Below are 25,000 nucleotides of genomic sequence, written 5' to 3'. Positions count from 1 at the left end.
TTGAAGAACTCTTCCTTTCAGAGCTGTCTTCCTAGAAGCTTTCTTCAGACCCTTTTCCTGCCTTTTAGACCGCTGGGTAACCTCCCTACCTCCCACCACGGCCTTAGAGCTGAAGGTTCTCCCGGGTCCCAGGCCAGACCTCCCTCCTGCGTGCCCACCCCTCACGCACAGCTGCCTCCAGAGCCTCTTCCCCAGCAGGTTCCTCAGACCCCTCACTGCAGAGACTAAAAGTGAACTCCAACTCACAGCCCTTCCCTCCCCAAGTCTCCTCCTCATCCTCTGGCTTAGCAGCTGGAAACCTTAGTCCTCCTGTCCCTTTCCCTTGATTCTATTGGTTACCAAGTTCCATGTATTCCTCCTTCACTCATCCAACAATTGTTAACAAATGGTACACAGAGCATGCGCCTGAAGCGTCAGAACCAGCCACATTGTCCCAGCCCCAGGTGACCTCCTCCACTCCTCCAACCACAAAAGGCAGTTTAACAAGACCCAAGTTGGAAAGAAAGTGGGGTAGACATCCAGACAGTCAGGGTAACCCTATTCCTTTCTCCAGTCTCACTGAATTAACCGAGAAACTGAGGAAACTTTGAAAAAAATTGGTGCTATTACTTGGGGGTTTTGAAAGAAAACATGGGTGAAGGTGAAAGCAGTGACCCCCTCCCCCCCAAAAAAGTAAATGACCCCCTTCTGGGACAATAACTAGATGGATGCCTGTGGGATTGCCAATCTCCACCCCATTTTAGAGAAGGCTCTCTGGAACCCTCACCCCTTCCCAGAGCGCCGGCGCCAAGGTCATGCCTGTGGCACTTCCTTCGGACCTTTCTATTCTTGCTGACAAACTGCCTTCTTGCAGTCCCTTTGTCCATCTGGCCAGCCTATCTGTACAGCACATGGTGTTGTGGCTGGTCTCTGTGTGGGCCAGGGAGGTAGGGTCTGTCTTCTCTCTCAGCTCCTGAACCTCCCAGCCCAAGGCCTGGCCGGCCCAGGAGTGAGTCAATATTTGCCAAAGGGCTGACTTCTGACAGGTGGGCGAGATACGCCTGGCTTGTCCTCAGAAACCACGTGTCTTCCCTGCACTGGTGATCCTTTGTGAGGCTCCAGGGGTCCTGCCCTCTGTACAGAGGCCGCCCACTGGTCCTGTACAAGGTGGTGAGGTGGAGAGCAGGCACAGACAAATGGAATTCCATGTAACCACTAAACTTGCTTTTAAAGTATATTTAATGCCTATAAAAATGTTACAATGTTATGAGAAAGGGAGGCTACAAACCAGTACATATGCAATATGAGCCAATTTATTTTTATTTAGTTATAAACATAGAAGAAAATATGCCAACATGTTAACAATTGTTAGGTGAGGGTTTTTATAGATAACTTTTATTTTGTTATTAGTATTTTTCCAGATTTTTTTCAAACTTCCTCCATTGGCCATAACATTCCTTTAAATCAAGCATGTCAAACTCAAAAGCTAACACAGGCCAAATAAACGAGGCATGCAGCCCACGGGCCACGAGTTTGACATGCTTGCTTTAAATGGTGTGTGTATATATGTGCCTATATTTAGCCTTCAAGATCTATATGATTAGAAGGAAGTTAAACATAACTAACTTTCCTCCATGATTAGGCTTAACTTGGGCTATTTCGGTCCAGTTCCATGATCATCCCCAAAGATGAACAATATGTACTCCTCTTCATCCCCCAAGTCTAAGGGGAAGAGAGATGTTGAACAGCCAGCAGGTAATACAAGGCAGAGTGTGACAGTTACTGAAATCAAGGTGTATGCGGAGGGCTCCAGGGAGGAAGTGGTTAATTCTCATGGTTTGGGCGGGGGCGGAGGGGGGGCAGAGAGGGCACCTTTGAACAGCTTGCATTTGAGCTGTGCCTTGAGAGATGAACCCTTTCACTGGGGTGAAGGGCATTCCCATCTGGGGCACAGCAAAAGCTACGGCAAAGTTGGATGTGGGTGAATATCCACTGTGGCCAGAGTGAGGGGTGGATGGCAGCAGTGGGAGTAGGGGCCCAGACAGCAAGATGAGGCTGGAAAGGCAAGGCGGCTGTGACCATGAGTGGCCTGGAACACCAAACTAAGGGGTCTGCAAAGAAGGAGTATTTGCAGGCTCCAACCTGAATTTCATAGAATATTAACATTAACTTTACTTTCCTGACAACGCCAAGAGTTGAGGCAGTAAGCTCTCTTACTGCTGCCCCTGACCAGCTCCTGGGGGAAGCCAGCCTGGAGTTAAGCATTCGCTACCAATAATCCACAGAGGTTTAAAGGTTCAATCCCAGCTTGGAGCAGCAGAGTTTAGCTCCTCCTAACCTCCCTCAGCCCAGTAAGTATAGTGCAGTGGCTAGATGCCAGTCGGGCCAGCGGACGACTAAATCCCTGCTACACTCGCTTACAATGTGGGTGACTTTTTGTGAACCGCTGGACCTCTCTGAGTTTCCGTCTCCTCTTCTCTAAAATGATGATAAGAATCATTTACCTTTCTCCTCACTAGATAAAAAACAATAATAGAAAATAATAACCCTGGCCGGTTTGGCTCAGTGGATAGAGTGTCAGTCTGTGGAAACTGAGATGCAGAGAGCTCAAAAATCTTGGCTCAAGGTCCAACAATAAGTGGTACAACAAGCTACAAACCCAGTGCATGCCTGGCTGGCATGGCTCAGTGGTTGAGCATTGACCTATGAAACAGGAGGTCATGATTTGGTTCTGGGTCAGGGAACATGCCCAGGTTTCAAGGCTCGATCCCCAATGTGGGGTGTGCAAGAGGCAGCTAATCAATGATTCTCTCTCATCATTGATGTTTCTATCTCTCTCTCCCTTTCTCTTCCTCTCTGAAATCAATAGAAATACATATTTTTTTAAAAAACACACCCAACCCATGATTCTAACACACAATGCTCACAATATGCTAGTTAATATTTACATTGTTAATTCATTTATTCCTCACTGACCCTGTGGTAGGTGCTACCAAAAGGCCTTGTCTACACATTAGGAAACTGAGGCCCAAGTTTCTTCGAAGAGCCAGGATAGGAACTTGGGTGGTTTGGCTGCAGTGTCCACTCTTCCTCACTCTAATACACTTAATGAATGATGCCTGTTTTATGTATTGTCATTTTTATCATTCCAGGGAGGACTGTCTGGAATTAATTTGGTCCAGATGTTCAGATCTGGTTCTTTTCAGGAATGAAGATCCATGGAGGAGGTTGGGGTGGACAGGATAAATATTCCTGAGGGGGACTTAGGGAGCAAGGCCACAGGTGGAGAAGCCTCTGGGCTTGGGTGTACTGGGAGGGCTCCTTCCTGTTTAGAGGGAGGACCCCTTTGCGGGTCAGTAAATGGCTAGGGAAGGAAGGAGAGGAAGCTAGTACGACCTCATTGGACTGGTCCCTGAGTGGGGCTCAGGGCACTATTGGAAATGGTCAAGTATCTTATTCTTTGGCAGAAGAGCATCCCCGGGATTGCATGGTAGCCAGCTCCAGGGTGAGGGTGGTAGACAAAGGACCCAGAGAACTGAGTGATGTCTTTGAGGGAACTTTCACATACTGGATGTGTCTCTAACAGAGAAAACAGAAACCTCTCCCTGAGGAGGACTGAACCTGGTGGGGCAAGAGGAGCCTGAGGCTATGACAGGACTGGGTTCTCGGGGTCCAGACCCTCAGCCCCAGGTCTCACACTTCAGCCTGTAGGGCTTGCTCCCTTTGGGGCCAGGGAAGGTAGATTCAGGGCTCAGTGAAGCTCCATTCCCTAGTCAGGGAAGTGTCACATGATGGGGGCTGGTCAGAGTTGAGACGCAGCTAGTATAATAGCATAGAGGGGCACAGCTACCACTGCAGGGCTGGGTCACCAGAAGGCTGACCTGAGACCGAAAGGAGCAGGAAAATTATAGTCATTCATTTATTTATGTATTCATGGATTATTACTTTCCCTCAGTAGCTTATAATTTATTATCATCGTGATTTCTTTTGATGCTTAGATTGTTCCAGATCTGGCCACTTGCTCCCTTGCTGGCTCCCGTGTTCCTCTAATACATTCCCAACCTTACTTTCTTGTGCAATGAGACCTTTTCACCATCATGGTAATGATTGCATCAGACCACCAATGGATACTAAATCTAGGGGGAAATTTTGATGAGGAGTAGGATATTTGAATGGCCTTAAAAGTATTTTAAGGCCGAAACCGGTTTGGCTCAGTGGATAGAGCGTCGGCCTGCGGACTGAGAGGTCCCAGGTTTGATTCCGGTCAAGGGCATGTACCTTGGTTGGGGGCACATCCACAGTGGGGAGGGTGCCGGAGGCAGCTGGTCAATGTTTCTCTCTCATCGATGTTTCTAACTCTCTATCTCTCTCCTTTCCTCTCTGTAAAAACTCAATAAAATATATATTAAAAAAAAAGTATTTTAAGACTTCTTATTAGTTTTCCAGGGGTGGGGGGAGAAGGGGGTAACTATACAATAGAGAAACTGGGCAACACCTAGACTGGGTGATCTAAATTAGCATCATTTACAAGTGATAGGGGAACATCTGTGCCTCCAGATATGATATCCTGCATACACATTGCCTCAGCAGTTTTCCAGCTGAGAATGCATAATCTCACTTTAATCATGGGGAAACATCAGACAAACACAAAATGAAAAATATTCTATTTTCTTAAAGAAAATTTTAATTTTTAAAAAGCCAGCTATGTGAATGTTCCAAGAGACTAAAGCAAATGCAATGCTAGACCATGTACTGGAAAGAAGAAAATTAGATCAACTCACAAAATTAGAATATGGGTGCTAGAATAAATAAAAGTATCATACAAATGTAAATGTATAAAGTTCATAACCGGGCTGTGGTGTAAGAACATATCTCTATTTTTAGAAAATACACACAAAAATACTTAGTGGTAAGGGTTATGTATAAAACTCTGAAATGGTTCAGGGGGGAAATATAGAAAGATGGAGAGGGAGAGCGCATATGTGATTAAGCAAGGGATAAAATGTTAACAATAACTGAATCTGGCTAAAGAGTATAGAAGTATTTCTTTTTTTAAAAAAATATATTTTATTGATTTTTTGCAGAGAGGAAGGGAGAGAGATAGAAAGTTAGAAACATCGATGAGAGAGAAACATCGATCAGCTGCCTCCTGCACATCCCCCACTGGGGATGTGCCCGCAACCCAGGTACATGCCCTTCACCGGAATCGAACCTGGGACCTTTCAGTCCGCAGGCCGACACTCTATCCACTGAGCCAAACCGGTTTCAGCTAGAAGTATTTCTTGTACGATTTTTCATCTTTGCAACTTTTTGTAACTTTGCAATTATTTCCAAATAAAAAGTTTTTCACTTTGTGTTTTTCCTGCCCAAACCCTGCAATTAGCTTTTCCTGCAGAGGATCCTATGGAGCAGGAGTATTTAACCACATTTTTAAAAAAAAAAAGAAAAAAAAAAGAGGGGAATGGAAAGGCATTCCTAGCTTATGGAACAGCAAGGAATGTGAAATACTGTATAAGTGTAGATGATAGAAAGGACAGATTCTAGCAAAAGTGGGTCTTCTGAAAGACAACAGTGGCCTCTCCCAGGGATGTAAGCAGCCCCCAACAGTTTCCCACACACCTCTCCCCCTTCACCCACCCATAAGTGATGTTGATATAGGGTACAATAAGCTGACAGATTCGGCTGTATTTCAGGGAGCCAACACTGTACTCGGGGACACGTCATCTGTGGATACCATAGAACTGAATTTTATCTGTTGACATAGAATACGTAAAAACGTTGTGCAGAGTTTAGAAAGTAAAGCCGCATTAGAGATGGAAACTTCAGCCGGAGGATAGCAATGCTCGCCCGACCAATCAGAACACAGGAAATATCGACCAATCACAGCACGGCAATGCTCTAGTCGGGGCGGGGCCATCACGCCCGGAATTTTTCGTTTGCTGAGGCTCCCTACGCGTCCAGCTCTAACTCGAGCCTACCCTGGGAGGAAATCGCGAAGCGGAGGCGGGAAAGTAGATGAGGCTAAAGGTTGGAGGTTCCCGTCCCGCCTAGGTAGGTGGTGGCGCTCCCTGTCCTCTTGGCAAGGCAGGAGGTCAGGCCTGTGCCAGGCTTGCAGCAAGCCCTAAGAGCTGACTTCCTGAGAGGATGGCGAGATTGCAGAGGGAAGCAGTGCAGGTGCCTTCTCTGGATACAGCGCATGTGGGGGAATGAAGCTGGAAGAAACGACTTGTTTGAAGCAGGGTGCACCATCCTCAGATAGGCACCTTCTCCAGGTCTCGCAGCTTGGCAGTTCTTCCCTGCGTCTAATCTGAACCCTTGCTGCCATATCTCTGGCCAGCTGCCTTTGAGAAATGTGGTGGTGGTGGTGTTTTTTATTTAAATCCTCACCTAAGGACATTGTCATTGTTTTTTTTAGAGGAGGAAATGAGGGGGGAGAGGGGAAAGAGGAGAGAGGAGAAAGAGAGAAGAATGAGAATCAATCGGTTGCCTCCCACACATGCCTGGGCCGGGAAACTCGCCAGGGATCAACCTATGTATGTGCCCTGGAATCAAACCTTTTGGTGTAGGGGAGGGCACTCCTACCAACTGAGCCACACCAGCCAGGGCTGGGATGTGTCTTCCATCTAACTTTCTCAGTACTGAGATGAGGATCTGGTTCCCATGCTGGACACCCATCCTCAAAATCTCAGTGTGAGGTGGGGAAGCATGCAGGAAGGCATTCGGTTCCTTTGCAGGTCTTTCAGAGAATGTAGTTGGTGCCTCTGAGCCAACTAATGGTTGCTCTTACTGAGATAGAAAATAGGAGGACCAGATGGAGGTAGGGTATATTGAATCTGCAGCTCCTTTCTCCACACTAGGCTCTGTGCTAAGCACTTTCTATGACCTAGATTCTCAAAAACGTTACTAGGTTGGGACCATTATCATTCTTACTTTATAGCCGAGGAAACGGAGGCCAGAGAGGTTATGTATCTTGCCAAGTCACACAGCTCCAAGTGATAGAGACTGGATTTACACCCAGGCCTGTCTGATTCCAAGCCTCTGCTCTTGATTCCAATCGTGTATCACAGCACCTCCTAGCTGGGCTGGCCCTTAGGCCAGGTCCCACCCTGGGTTCTCTGGGGGATCTCCCAGACCTGTTGCTGCTATATCTGGCCTTGGTGCTTGGATCTTGTGTTTCAAGCTTCCTGAAGGAAAGTTAGTAAAAACCACAGGCTGCTATGGCCCCATTAAGTTGGAACCAGAGATTTACGGGATGTGGCTAAACATTTGGAACTAGTATAGTCGAACTTAGAAACTAGCCTCCCTTCTGGGGCTGCTGGACTGCCATTTTATTTGGGTATCTGCTAACTCCTCAAGGAGGAATCAACCAACTGCCTAAAGTTATGGGGAAAGTCTCAGGGGGATCAATATTGAAATTGGACTTTGTAGGACATCTAGGGGTTCACTATGGGGAAAATGTGTTGGAGGTCATTCTAGGCTTAGGGAACAGCATATACAAAGACCCTGTGTCTCCTTTCTCTCTCTTTCCCCAACCTGTCCCTTTCTTCTCCCTCAGAGATCCCCGACAGCCACAGAGCGTCTGGGGTTGACAAAGTTGCAGAACTTCCCTTGGTTAAACAGGCCACCAGGGAACCAAGGCCCACTCTCTTGGGATGAAGTTCTGAGATTCCAGGAAGGGGAGCCCCTACCTCTTTAGCTGGAAGAGGTTCATGGGTCCCCACCAAAGCAGCGATTCCCTACTAATCACCTGAATCTTACCTGTTTCTTCAGCTACTGGTAGTGTCCTTCTTCTGTCTAAGAAGAGCACATCTTTTCTCCTGCCCATTGACTGAAGCTGAAGTTATTACAGCTGGCTCGGACTAGCAGCCTGGAGTCCTCTGAGTAATCGTGTCCAGCCCAGGGCGGATGCACCGAGAGGAGGGAAGGGCGTCAGCATGGGGGTTACACCACAGGAAATACAAGGACATTTTCTCCAAAATCTCTTCCTTTCCTGGGCCTCTTCCCAACTTCCCTCCTTCCCTGCTCCCCTTACCCCTATGAACACAGGTGATTTCTCTCTGGCTCTTTACCCACCATTTTCAAAGCTAGGAATTTCTTGGCTCATGAGCAGGGAGGGACCTTGGGGACCCAAGCTTCTTCAAGCCAGATCGCTGAGTGGATTTCGGCTGACGCTGTAGTTTGTGGCTTTGGTGGTTCCTAGTCCCCCTAAGACTGACAAATGAATTAGCTTCCCATCCCAGTCTCCAAGGCTGCCTCCCCTCTCTACGAGCAGCCCCTTGAATTGACACATCTGCTCCCAGCATTGGACCTGAGCACTCACTGCCAGACAGAGCTGCTGGACCATTCTCTTGGTCTCCTCACCCTTTTCAGCTGCCACGAAAAAGGAATAGCTCACCTGTAGAACGGAATATAGTCCTCAAATACCCATCTTTAGCCTAGCAGTTCTTGTTCCAGGCTCTTTATAGGTGTCTTTAGGGAAAAGTGGCATTCAGGTAACAGCTGAGGCAGCCAAATGCATGTGACTTCACTTTGAGAAAACTCCATAAACAATGTGAAATTACCTAAATACCCCAGAGAATTCTTCCTGCATAGTTGGCAGCTACATACATCAGAATTTACTTCTATAAGGATAGCAATTTTAAGTTCTTATTTTATGCACTCTTCAAAGAGATATTGAGGTGTTGGAAGTGAGATGAAGAAATTTCTGAAATTATGATGCAAGTCAGTGGTGATACAGAATCTGAAGTGAAAATCTGTCTCCTTACCATGATAGGGCAGTTTTTGTAATGTGAAGTATACTTGACCCTCATGGTCCAGGGCCAAGATCTGGGTCAAGTGCCTGTCTCAGGAAGAGGAAAGCTAACTAGCCCACCCCTGATGGGCTGATCCAAGGAGAGGGCTGGATTACACAGTCCGAAGCAAAGCCCTTGACCCTCCCTCCATTCCTTTCTTGGGAACTTAAATGGGCCTTAGATTGCCAAAAAGTGGGCAGTCAAGAAAAACTGGAGTCCAGACCTTAGTGAGTGTTCAGCCCTGAAACTGCCTGCCTGCTACTTTGATAGAACAGGGGAAGATCAGCCAGTAATCTGCCAGGGTCAGACCAGCTGCGGGGACTTATAGGCCCAAATGGGGTCAAATGGTATTCTTTCAGGCTACAACACTCTTTAAGAAGGAAATGGAAAGAGGGCAGGACTGAGGGCCAGATTTATTAGGGCTGGGAGGGGGAAGTGATTATCATCCCATGAACACATTGGACTGCCTTTTAGTCCAACAAACCTTGAGGACTACAGAAAAAACTTTCACTATCCCATCTACTTCCCAAACCCAGGTCTCTCCAGAGAGGACCAAACTACAGGGCCCCTTGAGAAGAGCAGGGACACCTGGACAGCCAGGACTGGAAAGATTAACTAGCAACTCGGTGAAATAACACTTCCTGTTCCCAGACAAAAACAACACCAGGGACACTTTCCCCAGCTGTTTTCACTGACTCAACAAAGAGACTAAAGCAATTATCAGAGGAAGTTTGGGAAGCTTCAATTCTGTATAGAACAGATGTAGGTATCCACAACTTGTTCGTTAAGTGACGCGTGTCAGATCAATCCATCTTGATTTGCTGTCTGGTGAGACTCTCACTTGGGTACTTGTCATCTCTCTCAACAGCCTCCCTGTCTTCATCACCTTTACATGCCCTTTAGTACTTACTAGTTCCTGACATATTATTGGTACTCAGTAAACAAATGATGGATCTAGTTAAACACAAGTGGATTAAGGACCCAGCCTAAAGCCCCTTTAAGAAACTGGGTTCTGGAACATGATAAATGTTTTAAGCCCATCTTTTTTTTTTGGGTAGGACAGGGGACGCCTCAAGGCCTGGCTTCCTGGGATTTTACTCAAGCTGATTGGCAGGGCTACCTCTCCTGCAGTCAGCCTGGTGCATTTCCACCCTCCCATGGTATCTCAATACCAACCAGTCTGACAGTCCCTCCCCTAGACCAACTGTCATGTGTACACCTGGAGAAGCAGTGCTTGAAAATTTCCTCTATCATCATAGTGAACTGGTGAAGCTTCTAAGGTATTAAGCAATCCATCATAACATTTGTGACCGGTTAACTTTAATTTGTCAAAATAAATCTGCAGTATTTTGCATGTTAGTAATACAGTGCTGGTATTGACAGGAAAAATCATCATCTGCTTACAAAGAAACCTTCATTTAGGAGCACACCTTAGGAGGGAAATGAATACACAATAAAAGGCAAATGCAGGCCAAGCAGCTAGCCCTAGAGCATTAACAGGCTGTCAGATTTGAGGATTATCTAATACAACTGTTTAGCTGCTAATCTGATAAAGGGGAAGCTCTCAACCAGGTTACAACCAGAAGGAAAAAACAAAATCTCTGCTTTTTCGTAGAGCGGTGGCCGTTGTGCCTTCAACACTTGGTTAAATCAGTTCATCAGCATCAAAACTCAATTCCAGTTCCAAGACACAGGAGAATTTCACCATACAACCTACTAGGTCCCCCTTTCAGTGGCCCACACCAACCCCATCCTGCCAACTCTCTCCCTCCCAAAAGAAGACACAACGTGGTTTCATTATTGCGGACAAGCTTAAGTGAATAAAGAATGCATACAAAACAGCATTTTAACTGAAGTCATACAATGAAGTCTCATTCCTGTTTATTATACAATTAATTGATAAAACAATCATTTCTAGTATATATCTTTTTTAAATTTTTTAAAAAGAACTAATACTTTCAGGGTTCTGACAACCACACTCTAGCCTGGGGGGAGGGTCCACACCTGCCCCCACTGAGTACTGCTCCTCGGGCCACTGTGGAGGAAGCCTGGGCTGTTTGAATCATGGAGGATCGTGATTACCAGCTGACAGGTCCCAGCAGGCAGACCCAGAACCTGGTCCTGGGGCTGCATGCCAGGAAATGTGGGCTTCCTCCAAATGTGGCCACCACCTGCCCAGTCCAAGCCTCAGCAGGGCCATGCCTGGACCTTCCCTACGAGTCCTTCCAGTAGTCCACACATAATGCTCTACATATTAAAAACAAACCATTTTTGTACTGTGGATAGGAACAGTTATAACAAAGTCATAGCTACATATTTTTCTCTACATTTTGTTTATTGAGACAAACTAATTAAAAGGCACAAACATAGGGCATGTTTACATGGACATTATAACAAACATATACATTAAAAGTGTAGGAATGTGTTGCCTTCCTGCTAAACAGAAAGTTCCTAAGCTTTTATATATACAAAAGTTGTACAATTTAATGTCCTAAAGTACAAAAGATCATTTATAAAATTATTTTACACTAAGTACTATTTATTTTACTTTTTTACTATGTAGTTCAACCCCCTCGAACTGTTTGTATAATGACACACAGATACCTATCCCTGATGTAGGAAGTCGGCCTTAAATACAAGTTATTTTGATGCTTGAACTGACACAGCGGGGTATAAACAGAAGTCATCCAGTTTGATAGTCCTGAAAACATTCTGCAAGATTACCACACTAATATCCATTTCTCTTAACTGCAAGATTAAGGAAAAAAACAAACAAAACCCAAAACATATTGCAACTTAAAAATCACAGCGTCTTGGTTTTAGTAACTATTTTTAAAACACAATGCTTTAAAAACATTAACGTGTGGCATGATGGTGTATCTGTTTCCCTAGCTTTTGGTTTCTACTTTATGTACAGAGATAAAATATTCTGCTAATAAAAAGCACATGTCTTAATGTGCACAATCATCGCTGGTTTCTACAGGGAATGCAGACAGCTAGCTGTCTCCCTGAAAACACCACAAAGCTGATACAAGTGTTTTCTCAAAGGAAAAAAAAAAAAGTGATGTCCATATTTACAAAGTTGAATAAATCTGCACAATAACTTGATTAAGAAATGAAAGGAGAAATGAAAAAAAACACACTCTGCTTGTTCTGAAGGGGCATACTACCTAGTTAGTGGTTAGAATAAAAACTGTATACAATTTAATATAAGACATAAACTCTAGTGAGCAACTAACATATCTTTCCCTGTTGTAACATCAACAGGCTCTGATTGGGAGAGAGGGGCATATCACATCCCAGTGCCTCCAGCGTCTTCCAATTTAAAGCAATAATTTTAAATGTCCCAAAGTATTCCTTGGCTCCTGAATAGGAGTCCCATTGGCCTCCATTTGTTAGGAGTCTGCCTGTCCGCACGCTTGATTTCTCCTCTGTCGGTTGCGGTCTTTTCTTACCAAAACACAATTTGTATATTTTGGTATTTTTTTTGTGTGTGTTTTTTTTAAATTTTTTAAAAAAGTCAACTACAGTGCTATATTCCATCAGGATTAATATGCTTAGCAATATTTACATCTCCAAATATCAGGTCACAATCCCTATTATATGTTGAAGTTAGAATGATAAATTATCATATGCTTTGCATATCAGAGCTGGTATCACCTTTCCCATAGGGAATGCTGCCTGAAATTAACATATTCCCAAAGGTAAAATGCATATTCTCTGAAATGCATTTTATTATGACAATGCATGTTTTACTCATAAAAACAATAAACACAGACAATTCTACACTAGCTCTCAATCCGTGGATTTAGAACTTCAGGTTAAAATAAGCTATCCACGTTATAGTGAGAGAAGAATTCTGCTAGTGTTTAGAATAAAATGATTTATTGGGATTAGAAACTAATGCTGTTTTTAAATTTTGAAATGAGTTTTGCTTTTTTATGATTGGTTTTAATTCTGCCATTTCATCTTGTCAACTACTATCCTGTTTAAGCAATGCTGTCAGCTAAAAGGAATTTCTGATTAAACTAAAGTGGTCCAGTGATAAGTTATACATACACCCTACTTTGAACAATCCCAGCCAAATTGGAGAAAAATGCTACTACACTATTACTAACTAATGTAATAAAATCTCCCAATTTCATGGTTTACTTTTTACTTTACTAAAAGTTGCTGGTAAATATTTACTTTAAACCATATTTTGATTTTATAATACTGTTTACCAAGGTGGTGACGTAGGCAAAGCCTGGGGTAAGAAAGGCATGCTCTCCACAGGCCTCATTGCTATATTGAGAGGGGCGGCTAACGTCATCGGCGTGGGCAGGTTCATTGGAGATGTGATTGTGACAGGGTGTGCTATATTCACCGGAGCAGTGACAGGAGTGGGAAGGTTGACTGGGGTGGTGAGTGTTAAAGGCGAGGTCATGGATAATGGACTGGTTATGGTTACAGGGTGCCCTATGTTCATTGGGCTGGTTATGTTAACTGCACTTGAAACATTTACTGGACTTCGCATGCTCATTGCAGCTGCCACTGTGACTGGGTTTGACATAGTCCCAGACGACACAGAGGACGTTATATTGAATGGAGTAGTGAGAGTCACAGGTGTCGTAGCAGCCGTAGAGGTTTGGCACAGGTTAGCAGCTTCTAAAATAAGAAGACAAAAGGGCCTTTAGATTCTCAAAACAGGGAACAAAATTCACTAACAGCGTTTGAATCAACTTCTTTTAATTAAAAAGAACAAACATTTAATAAATTAAATTAGATTTCTATCAAGTAGTGAACAGGAAGGAAGGATCCTTCTGAGAACCAGACTGGGGACCAGGAATCCCAGTGTGTGCAAATCTCTTTTCTGATTGCTATACCTCCCTCAAGAACCAACTTAGGCAACTTGTTTAACCCTAGCAGTTTTGATTTAAAGTTTAGATTTACTTACCTACCTCACAGTAATACTGGGAAGATGAGTTAATTTCTGTAAGGCACTGGGGGGAAGTGGGGCAGAGAGATCAAGAATGGCTAAAGTATTCTCATTATCACTTCATGCCCTTCCTCTGAGTTCTAAAGACTTTCTTGGGAAAAGCCAACCACCAGCAGGCCAGGCAACAAGAGCTGTTTATACAGCGCTGGGCCAGTGGTTACACAGTAACAGTTAATCAGAAAAATCTTCTCATAAGGCACATTGTACCTAGCAGAGGGAAATGTGTGTCCTCAATGCTATATTTACTCTCAGAGGTGAAGCCACATTCTGTTAAGGTTTTATTTATTTATTTATTTTTTTAAAATATATTTTATTGATTTTTTACAGAGAGGACAGGAGAGAGATAGAGAGTTAGAAACATCGATGAGAGAGAAACATCGATCAGCTGCCTCCTGCACATCTCCCACTGGAGATGTGCCCGCAACCCAGGTACATGCCCTTGACCGGAATCGACCCGGGGACCTTTCAGTCCGCAGGCCGACGCTCTATCCACTGAGCCAAACCGGTTTCGGCTATTAAGGTTTTAAAAGTCCAGAAGTAGAGATTGATAAACAGTCTTAGAAAAATCATTTCAGTTCAATGACATAATCATCTACTTTATGCCTTGAGTCATTTACCTACACATATTATACACATCACCAACCATACCAGCGAGGACTTAACCAGGCAAGAAGACCCTGCAGTGAGTTAGGGGGACCTGGTCCTTGTTATCCAGCAAAACCTTAAAGAAAACTTCCTTTAAAGACGACACCCCCACTGCTCAACAAAATTCAGTACCACTTGCTAGTGTGTCACAAAAGAGTAGTAAGATAGTGATTTGGTTGTCAAAATGAAAAAAAAAAAAAAATGTATTTGAAACTAAAGATGGAGGTCTGCACACACTTCTCAAGTGGGCCAAATAACCTCAGGTAGACACCCGAGTCAATGAACAGCCCTTCCTCAATCAGTATGCTGTAACTTGGGCATACTTCCGTCCACCGTTATCAGGAATTCCCAAATCTGGACCATGTTCACAATCATTTAGGGAGCTTTTTAAAAAATGATTTTCCAGGAAATCTAATAGTGAGATTTAGATGGAACCTGGGAAATCTGCAAAGATGATGACCTGTCTTCCAAATTTGGGAACATTATTTAAGCCCAATATTTAAAAAGGATATGCTGATTCAAGTTTAAGTTTTCACGTCAGGAGTCTCTCCCCCAAAATGTGACTTTACTAACGTGAATACAGAAGTTTCTAACATTAGTGGTCATTTCCAGAGAGATTCATGATACAATGAGAATACAATCACATTCTGTTCATGGAGGTCAGAAGATGAGCTAAACAATTGAGTCTTATTGTGCAAGCAAATTGAAATACAATACCAAATAGAAGAGTGCAGAAAGAAAGAAAGAGAATGAAAGAGAAAACCAACTCACTTTTGAGGTGATGGTACCATTGCTAAGGATATTCTCCTGTTTTCACCAAAGGAGTTTTTACTCTCCCATTTGACATCTCCCCACCTCCTCCCCATGCTTTCTTTTTATCTAATAGTGTCCTTTTCCATGACTTAAAACACTTTCACTCCTTCTCTAAGTAAAACATTCTTCATAATATGCTTTCAACTTACTATGCTATTATCATAGCATATACACACATATACATTTTCTGTCCCTTCTCCCCCCAAACTCCCCCCACAAAACATTTTATCAAAGTAATGACAAATCTTCAATTGGGAGACAGGAACAAGCAGCACCTGAGGAAGGGTGGAAAGCCTATCTGGACTGCTGCATTCTTTTCCTCCAATGCCAGTGGATGTATGAAAACGATGCTATTCCTTTTATCTTTATCCAAGTACAGAGTGTTTAGAGGGGATCTGAGGAAGGGAACAGCCACACCACATGAAAGCAAAGGATGGAAGAAACTACACAGCAAAGGAATTACAGGAGAGCCCACATGCAGAGGATTCCTCATGAATTTAAAATAAAACGGTAAGACATGGTAAGGGTGGGAATTTAGGAATCTGTCCTGTGGCTGATGGTACGCTGACAAAATGATTTACTTGAAATGGCTGCACAATAGTCCAGAAGTCAAACCTACAATTGGTACATTAAAAAGCTGTATTAAAAATGGATATTTCAAATGATTCTTAGACATATCTAAGAGAAAAGCAGACCATTCTCAATTACAGCAATGTCTCTAACAACTGAAGTACATACATGTGAAGCCAATGCCAGCCCCAACAGACTGAATGACACTAAGGGTGAGACCAAGAGAAAAGACATCAGCATTATAGAGTCTGAAACATATAATAAATAAAACAATACAGAAAAAAACACTAAACTGCAGAAAATAGCGTTGCTGTTAAGAAAATGAATGTATATTCACATAAGGATATTTCATCTACCTATATAAGTGGGAATATTTTAGAAAAAAAGGGAGCTCCCTAATGCATGGAGGTTGACATAAAAATGGACTGTGACCAGCCCAGCCAGTGTGGCTCAGTGGTTCAGCGTCGACCTATAAACCAGAAGGTCTTGGTTCAATTCCCAGTCAGGGCACATGCAGGCCCAATCCCCCAGTAGGGGGCATGCAGGAGGTAGTCAATCAATGATTCTCTTTCACCATTGATGTTTCTACTTCTCTCCCTCTCTGAAATCAATAAAAATATACATATATATATGTATGTGTGTGTGTGTGTGTGTGTGTGTGTGTGTGTATATATATATATATTTTAAATAGACTCTGAGCATACACAGCAAAGGACCAAATTTGATTCTAGATTTATAACAAAAAGTAAACAAAAAGAACTTAAGAAATAGTGGGAATTTTTATTTCCTAGTAAAAAACTTATCTGGAAGCTTGAAAGCTTTGTTGCCAATAACTTATCTTTCCAGCATATAATATTTCCATAAAGCTGGACTCCCTAAGCTATGGCTTCTTTACTTTGATCACTGGGCAGACTGGATGAAAATACTTCTCTAGCCACACTTTAGCACTAGACGCCTCACCTTTCTTACCTTTCTTTCTTGCTTTGACAGCTTCTTCCCACAGTCTCAGTGTCTCCACCTGTTTCCCCGGCCAGCTTGTCACATGTTGTTGCTGTTGCTGCTGTTGTTGCTGTTGCTGCTGCTTCTGGTTGCTGGTCTCTTCATTCATGCATGCTACGCCAAAGACAAACCAGAAACACTACATTTACCTTGAAAAACTGGTTATTTTTTTCAAAATCTAAAACTTAGATACTTTGACTCTCTGATGTTTGTCATTTGACTTGACAGTTTTTACTACAGTGCATCTTTTTTGCTACTTATGACTATATTGGTCAAAATAGACAATGAATAAAAACACTGGAGCGCTAGAGAAAACCAATATAAAAGAGAAAAGGATGTTTTGCTATATTAAAAAGCAAGTTTTAGAATGGAACTTGGGTAATATTAGCATGGACTAACTAATACTCATCAAAATACCTAAAATACTTGGTTACTTGACCACAGTGATGTACACTAAAAGTAAATTTTTATAAAGTTAACAAAGAATGACATGCTACTTACATGTACTTACAAATAAGCAAATGTACTTACAAAGAAGCAAAAATGGATAATAAAACACATTAAGTGTTCTTTCCTATTCACTTTTGTCCACCTATTTTGAGAATTGATGTTTTCTGCTGCACAGAGTACATATATAACAGAATACATAAAGTAGTAGAATATATAACAGAATAGAATTAGGCAAATAATTTTTTCTGAGAGTTCAGGAGATCTTAAAGAAAAAGCCTGGGTAAATGAAAATATTGGATTTTATCCACAAGTCTCTGGAATATTCTATCTTCAATTCTGAATTTAAGGTAAGCAAAGCACTTAAACCTTAAAATGGATTTGCTATCCCATTTCTCTACAGATTTGGGTTTGAAAAGCAAACTAATTAACAATGTTTTCATCTTTAAGGTTATTAAGGACCATGTTATTAATACAATCAGGAGTTAGGAGCCACTGATGCTTGGGAATCTTCCTAATGGTAAATAAAAACAATTAAAATTGCCTCGATATGATGCAACTTCCTACTGTGGCTTTTGCTGCCACAATTCTAAATACTAGAGCTTTTTATTCAAACCCCAAAGAAGAAGGGACACATTGAAAAATAGCTGAGGGAAATTATGGTCTCCTAACATGGGTGTTATTAGATAAGCACAGGATTGAAAGCAAAATCAGTGCTGCTTGTATACATGCATATGATGTATATTTCCAATACTAATATACACTCTTCATTATTGTGTGTTTGCACACTTTAATAACAGGAGGAAACATGCAAGGTGAACAACACAGTCTTGAGAGTACAACAAAAATACCTTTGATACATTATAAAAAATCTAGATTTCATCAATTGAAAAGAAATACAATTTGAAGCATCACCTACTTTTAGTGATGCCTTGTTTACATGTATTACAGTTGATACTTTGGCTCTGCCCGTGCGTCTTTAAGTGGCTGGTGATGTATGCTGCGCTCAGGAGCTTCCCACAGATGTTACAGGATACCTTGCCTTCGTGGCGCACCATGTGTGTCCGCAGTCTGTCTTTGGTGGCAAAGGCAGCTGTGCACGTCTGCATGAGGGAGGAAAACTTTTTTTAAATATAGACTATCCTGTTCTACTCATTTAAAAGTACGTTATATTCTAAGCATTACCCTACCCATATCGGCAAAATGAGTTAGTTGAATTTTAATTGTATGTGTTACTCAGACTCGTAATCATAATTAAACACTTGATGAATTTTAGACCCTTACATTTTAAGGGAAGAAAAAATATCAACAACAACAACAAAAAAAGAAAAAATATCAACATAGAGTAGTGAGAAGGTGTGAGCATGAGGATCAGTTAAACCTGGATTTAAATCCAGCTCCCCAATTCATTAAACAGTGTAACATTGAGCACGTTAGTGAAACTATCTGAATTTCTTTATCTGTAAAATGATAATACCTACCTCACAAAATTACTGGTGGACTAAGAGCCTGACCCAAGGTCGTGCACACAGAAGACACTCACTCAAAATGATTACTAGCTTCCTTTCTCCAATTGGACATTTCTTAGAATTCAAATAATTTACTTAATAAAACCAGTCATTAACAAATTTAATGGAAAGGAACACACACAAAAAAACTTCCAGCAACATATTAGAATTACTGATACCTAAAACAGTAATTTAATTTAGCAAGATTCTTAGTCTTTTCATTATCACAATTCATGCTGAATAAAATCATTAACATGAATAGATTTTCAAATAACTAGAAAATGCTCCAATTTGGCAATAGCCGACACAAATCCAATAAGTGATAACTTTTGGAGGAAAAATCATATTTTCTTCTATTACAGTTAAAACGACCTCAACCATCAACCCAGAAAATAATTTAAAGCACTTCATTCATTTATTCATTTCAATACACAAACTCTGCAAGACTATAATTTTTTTCTTGTAACAGTAAATGCTGTTGCCCAAGGAAAGGGAAATGTAGCTTAACAAAAACAACACATTTACATTTTCAAGTGATCTTGCCCCACAGAAATAGAAGCTGTCATTTATATTTTATAAAACTAGAATTCAAATGGATCACATTTACTCAAGTCAGTGATTTTTAAGACTATTCAAGAACAGTGAGATTTAACTGGCTCAGACCTTCTGGATAATGTGCATTAAGTGCTACACTAAGGATAAGTCATTTTAACTCTTACTTGGCATTTGAAGGGTCTTTCTGTTGAATGGACATGTTTTACGTGACAGCTTAAATGGTCAGGCCTGTGAAAGAGAGAGTTTCAACAGAAGATATAATGGAACACACATAGAAAAATGCTACTTACTGTGATGTTTACATACTTGGCAGATTTGGGTGGGAGACATTTTAAAGAAAGCTAGCAGAATGAACAACTCCCCTGCCCCCTGATGCAAGCCTCCTTACCTCTCTTACCAGAAACAAAAGTTTTACCTGTTTTCTCTCCTAGTCAACATCAAATCATATTAGATCTTGATTCTTTACAATTACAAAATACCCAAAGTTTTAGTACTAATACTTGCCAGAAGCAGCTACTACTATGTATACTTTACATTTTTAAAGCCTTTAAAAATGAAAATGAGTGAAATGTTAGTAAGCACAGAAAAATAGAAAAACATTCTCCTAAAAGTTTTATTGAGAGTATCCACGGTCATCCCAACTTCCAGAAAGTAAGTTTCTTTGATTTACACAGAGAGTGAACCTCATGGCTAGTCACCCAACTGAACTGGAATCTGGTTGTTGCTCAGTGATAAGAAATATCAATGTGCCAAATGAAGGCCTGCATCCATTAAGGTACTTCTTAAGTGAAATAAGTTAATCACTATGTCACCACTTGTCAACCACACCAAAATGAAATTTGAGCTGGAGGTGTCACACTTTATCTATCACCAATCTCCTCTAATAGCACAGGCCTACCCACATCTATGCTCACATAAACATCTAGAGCACACAGAAACTGAAGTTCACTGAATACCATAATGAAAAAAGCAAAGCAAAATGCAGTACCTCGAGAAGCCTTTCCCACAAACACTGCAAGTATAGGGTTTGGTGATGCCTCCTTCATGAGACCTCACATGGTAAGTCATCCGGTCCTTCCTCTTGAAGCGCTGATTACAAATAGGACACTCGAAGGGCTTTTCGTCTGAGTGGGAGAGCTTGTGCCGATTGAGGTGGTACACATCGCGGAAGGCCTTCCCACACATCTCACAGGCATGGTTTTTCTTGACAGGCTTACTGGGTTTCTTGACAGACTGGGTCACAGGCATAGCTGTGGTGCTGGCACTGCTGCTGGGGTTGGTGCCCGAGGAAGATGTAGTGACTGTGGACAAGATGCCTGCAATGGTTGAGACCAGCGAAGTTCGGCTGCTGTCCCCAGCGATGGTGGAGATAAGAGGAACCACGGTCGTGGGGGTTTTCTTTGCCCGGGACACCAACTTGATCCCTGTATGGCAGGACTCGTGGCGCCTCAGGTGATAGCTGTCCCTGAAAGCTTTACTGCAGTAAGTGCACACAAATGAAGTTTTGGGTTTTTCTTTTTTAATTCCAATGGCATCCTTTAATGTTTCTGGTGCAGCCTGAGGTTTCTGAGTTATTGGTATTGGAAGTAATGGTTTCTGATCAGGGGGCTCCACAGCAGAGCTCAGGAGGGGCAGCAGGCTGTTTTGTGCTGCCTGCTGTTGGTGATGAGAGCCTTCATGGGTCTAAAACCAAACATTTACACTTCAGAAACTCAGCCTCTCATAATGACCTTCAAAATTCAACATGCTCCAAACAACAGAGACCAGAAGAAACAATCAAAGAGCCTGTAAGCAACTCTCTACAGCAGAGATCCAGCAATCACCTAGTTACTCGGATGAGCTCCCAAGACAAAACATGAAAATCACTGTGCAGACCCAAAACTTTGGCCACTAAGTTGCTGGCAGTGATCTTGCTTTCAAACAGCTGACTAAACTACACACCACCCTGGTTCATAAGGGACACACCAGCTGATGAAATTAGTTTGCATTAGTCTGTCAGTGCTGAAACCAAGTTTAAATAACTTTTCAAAAGAATTACACTCCAGACGTATTTAACAGTACCTTACCGTAGTAATGCACAAAACACACACGTACATAATCTCTCTCTCTCTCTCTTTCTCTCTCTCTCTCTCTCTCCCATCTACTTGTCTGTTACCTAGAAAAAGAAAGGCATTATGTCTTAGTGATTGAGGAAGGAGGCTGTTGCTAGGTGATAAAAGGAATCTAACTCTCTGAATACATATGCTATTTAAGTTTACTTTTTAAATTTTCACCTAATTCTACTAAAGATTTGGTTGAAATAAAACCTGCTATTAATCAACCTGGAAGGCATCTGTGAAGATAGCCCACAGCAAAACACCTGTCAGTTATTTCTCAGTTCATAGAAGTCTGCATCCTTTAGCAATACTCATTTTTCAAACCCTAAGCTCTCAAAGACAGACTAAGAGAAAACAAACTGTAAATAATTAAAATTCCTTTCATTTTCATCTTCCAACAGTTGTAGGTTTTGTGCAAGTATCAGACATTCGCTGTTAAAATGTGCTTCTGCACTCCAAAACTGGGGGCTGGCCATTGTCTGGAAATTTACTTTAGCTGCACTGAAACCAAAATTTCATCATAGATCAGGTTCTCGGTATTTATGACTAATTATTCTCTTGGTTTTGATTCTTTCAAAATTCTCCATACCTCCATCCTGATAAACATTTAGGAAATGATGGAAAAAAATTCCTGAAATAGTTCTTCCTAATATGTTGTACTTTACCAACATTATTTTTGAAACTCTTGACAGTGAGCCCAAACCCCTATGCTGGAGTTTTGTAATCCTAAACGGATACATGCACTCAAATACTTTAAGCATATAACGTCCTAGGAGGACCCCATCCCATCATCTTAGATACTCCAGACACTTATTTACCCTTCTCATTGTATAACCACTAGTCCAACAGTTAACTTGATTGAGGGGGGGAAAAAAGAGAAAGACACACACACTCTCACAGAGCTCCTCCCCGATGGGTAAGAACATCCATCATTGCTCCGTATTTACTTACTTGATGGCAGCACAACAGCTAAGCTCCAGCTCCCCCCAATCACTGGGAGGTATGGTATCCAAAGGTACCAATTTCAATTTAATAATTTTGCTTGCATCTCCCTTTGAATCCTAGAACTGTTCATAGAAATTGTGTATTTACTTATGAGTATCTTTTTGGACTTAGTGATCTTACTGAATTATAGTCCACTTTTGGAGCTCGTGTAAATGTCAGTGTTTACCCTGATGACATTAGTAGAAACTACAGAATCTGAACAATAATCTTACCCTTTTTCCAACCTGGCTGTAGGATACCCAACTTTCCATACAGTATACAAACGGTTAATAGCTGAAGATAGCTCAAGATATACAATTTCAAAGGCAACAGATCAGATAATAGGGAATGCAAATCTTCTGGGCAAAGTTCAGACTTACAGTGTTTAGAGGGCATTTTTCGATTCTAAACAACTATTAGTTTGATAGAGTACTAAAAGCACTTACTGCCATTTTACCAACTCAGATGTCTGTGGCAACAAAGTATTTTTACAGCATTGCTGACGCTCACTCTCACAAGAGGGTCACACCAGGTCCCTGCTTCGTGGTGAAATGCTGTAGAATGCCTCGACCACTACGGAAATCTCTCTGAGGATTCCTAGGATCCCCACACTTCTACATGAAATAACCACCCCCCCCCCCCCCCCGCCTTTAGTTAAGTGATTTAAAATATATGCATAACTTCTGGGTAGACTTTTATTTTGCTAGTATCATCAAATCAAAGGCTTTTTAAACTCTCCCAAGCCTTCCTTTTTCTGGGACTGGCAAAAAAACAATACAGAAATGTTATTTCATCACCTAGGTGGTAGGATATGGCACCATGAAATCTCCAGTGCCAGAGGGTAAAAGATTTTGTACTGAAACAAATTAGCATCAGTGAGTCATATCTTGAATGTCCTGTTAGAAGAATCATCCATCAAACATTTTAATAAGTATGGCTTTCACTTTCCACCAGGTTATCTGGAAAGCAAGCATGTATTCAATTGTTTTAAACTATAAATTCAATAGACTGCTCCAGGAAACAAAACAAGAGAGTTTAAGTCTCCATTTTCCCAGTGAAAATTACTTAAAACTGGAACTAAGTCTATTCATACCTTTCCATAATATTCATACCTTTCCATAGAAAAGACTGAAATATTCTCTTTACCCATCCAACTGTCCTCAGCTCTAAATTATAAGTTTTCCAACAATTTTCACTGCACACATTGCCAAGCCCAGGATCAAATATGAGCTTTCACACTTCTCCATCAGGTGGAAAAAATGATTTTAATAGCTGAAAAAAATTAAATAATATAAAATCGAATTAAACAGTTTATCAATAATAAATGCTTGGCATTTGCTTTATCCAGGAAAAGAATAATGAAAATATTTCAAACAATTTTTCAACTAGCTTTCCAACAATTAGTATGGGTTTTTCCTTTACATAAAGAACTCCTGTTATGTTTCAATCTCCATTAAGTTTATAGACAGCACGTTTAATATGGTAAATTTAATTCATTCCTCACATTAAAATCACTTCAATAGCCTATTAATCCCATATTTTAAAGTGATCATTTGAAAGCTTTTCCTACAGAAGGCATTTGCCACCTTTACAGCTAGCTGGATGGCAGCTAGCTATATGTCAATTATTTTCCAACGCATTTTTAAGTTCGTTTAACACAATTATCAAGCTCGGGTAAAACAATACTACATAAGAATAAGAAAGTGGGGAAGTCTGTGAGTCCCCCACTTTTTTGAGTATCTTCAATTTTAAGAAGCCTGAATTTATTTCAACAACTGCTTAAAAATCAAACTACTCACATTTGAAAGACTACATGTCTGAAATTAATCCAGCAGCACTACACAATGGGTAATGTTTGCATTCTCCAATGTCCTACATTAGCTCTACGGAGATGGGTCCAGTGGCTGGGAGAAGTTTCTAAAAATTCTGCATCCGTTCCTGGTTAGTTCCAAGAGGTCTCAAGAGCGTTTGGGATTTCATTAAGTTATTCAAAGTAGGAAAATAACTCCGAGAGGCGGGAAGAACGCACTTAAAGTGACGAGCTTCCTAACCTCCCCCGGTGCCGAAGTTTCTCGGTGAGCTCAGCACTACTGCCCACTAAGTGTTTCGTTTGCAAATAGAAACGAAGCAAGAAAAACGTAAGTTCCAGCCCACGTCTTCCAAATCGGGGTCCCCCACCTAAAGCGGGCTGGCGAGAGGCTGGCCAACGTACGGGCTGCCGTCACTGTGAAGCTTCTTGCAAAAAGTGAAGACCAACACCCCAAAGAATGACTCATCGGGGGCTTTGTACGCGGACTTGGTTTGCTCTCTCCGCTTTCTGTCTCCCCCACTTGGTCGGGGGAAACGTCCGAGGTGGAACGAGAGAGAAAAGCGCTCCGGGAGGAGGTCTGGCCTCCCGAGTCCCGGCCCTCACCGCCCCCGCCCGGCCCGGCCCGGCCGGGGATTCCCCGGGCTGAACGGGACGGCGGCTGAGCTGGACAGAGGGAGCGGGTGTCAACTGCCAAGACTCGGCAGAGGCTTGGGAAAGAAAACATGTAAATCCAGTGAAAAAGTTTGGGGAAGGCATGCACACAGCACCCCGCAAGCGGGTAAACACGAGGTGGGGCGGCGGGAAAGGGGAGTGGGGGGGAACCC

General features: G+C 42.0%; 1 protein-coding gene across 1 annotated transcript; it reads right to left on the bottom strand.

Moving 5' to 3' along the window:
* Nucleotides 1-10,069: 10,069 nt before the first annotated feature.
* VEZF1 (vascular endothelial zinc finger 1) lies at nucleotides 10,070-21,977 on the bottom strand. Its single transcript, XM_006756228.2, has 6 exons — nucleotides 21,972-21,977; nucleotides 20,275-20,969; nucleotides 19,451-19,514; nucleotides 18,143-18,326; nucleotides 16,747-16,890; nucleotides 10,070-13,418 (listed from the first exon to the last, which is right to left on the bottom strand). Exons 1-6 carry the CDS (start codon nucleotides 21,975-21,977, stop codon nucleotides 12,991-12,993), a joined length of 1,521 nt encoding a protein of 506 aa, XP_006756291.1. The 3' UTR covers nucleotides 10,070-12,990.
* Nucleotides 21,978-25,000: the final 3,023 nt, after the last annotated feature.

This window comes from Myotis davidii, unplaced genomic scaffold (assembly GCF_000327345.1).
Source record: "Myotis davidii unplaced genomic scaffold, ASM32734v1 scaffold993, whole genome shotgun sequence".
NCBI classification, from domain to species: Eukaryota; Metazoa; Chordata; class Mammalia; order Chiroptera; family Vespertilionidae; genus Myotis; species Myotis davidii.
Note: the sequence above shows the minus strand (reverse complement) of the source record. Positions and strands in the feature narration are given on the sequence as shown.

Excerpts from the sequence above, each read along its gene's own strand:
- VEZF1 (XM_006756228.2), bottom strand. Across the intron at positions 18,327-19,450 it reads AAAGACCCTTCAAATGCCAA|ACGTGCACAGCTGCCTTTGC; the intron begins GTAAGAGTTAAA and ends TCCCTCATGCAG. Across the intron at positions 13,419-16,746 it reads TGTCAAAGCAAGAAAGAAAG|AAGCTGCTAACCTGTGCCAA; the intron begins GTAAGAAAGGTG and ends TTCTTATTTTAG.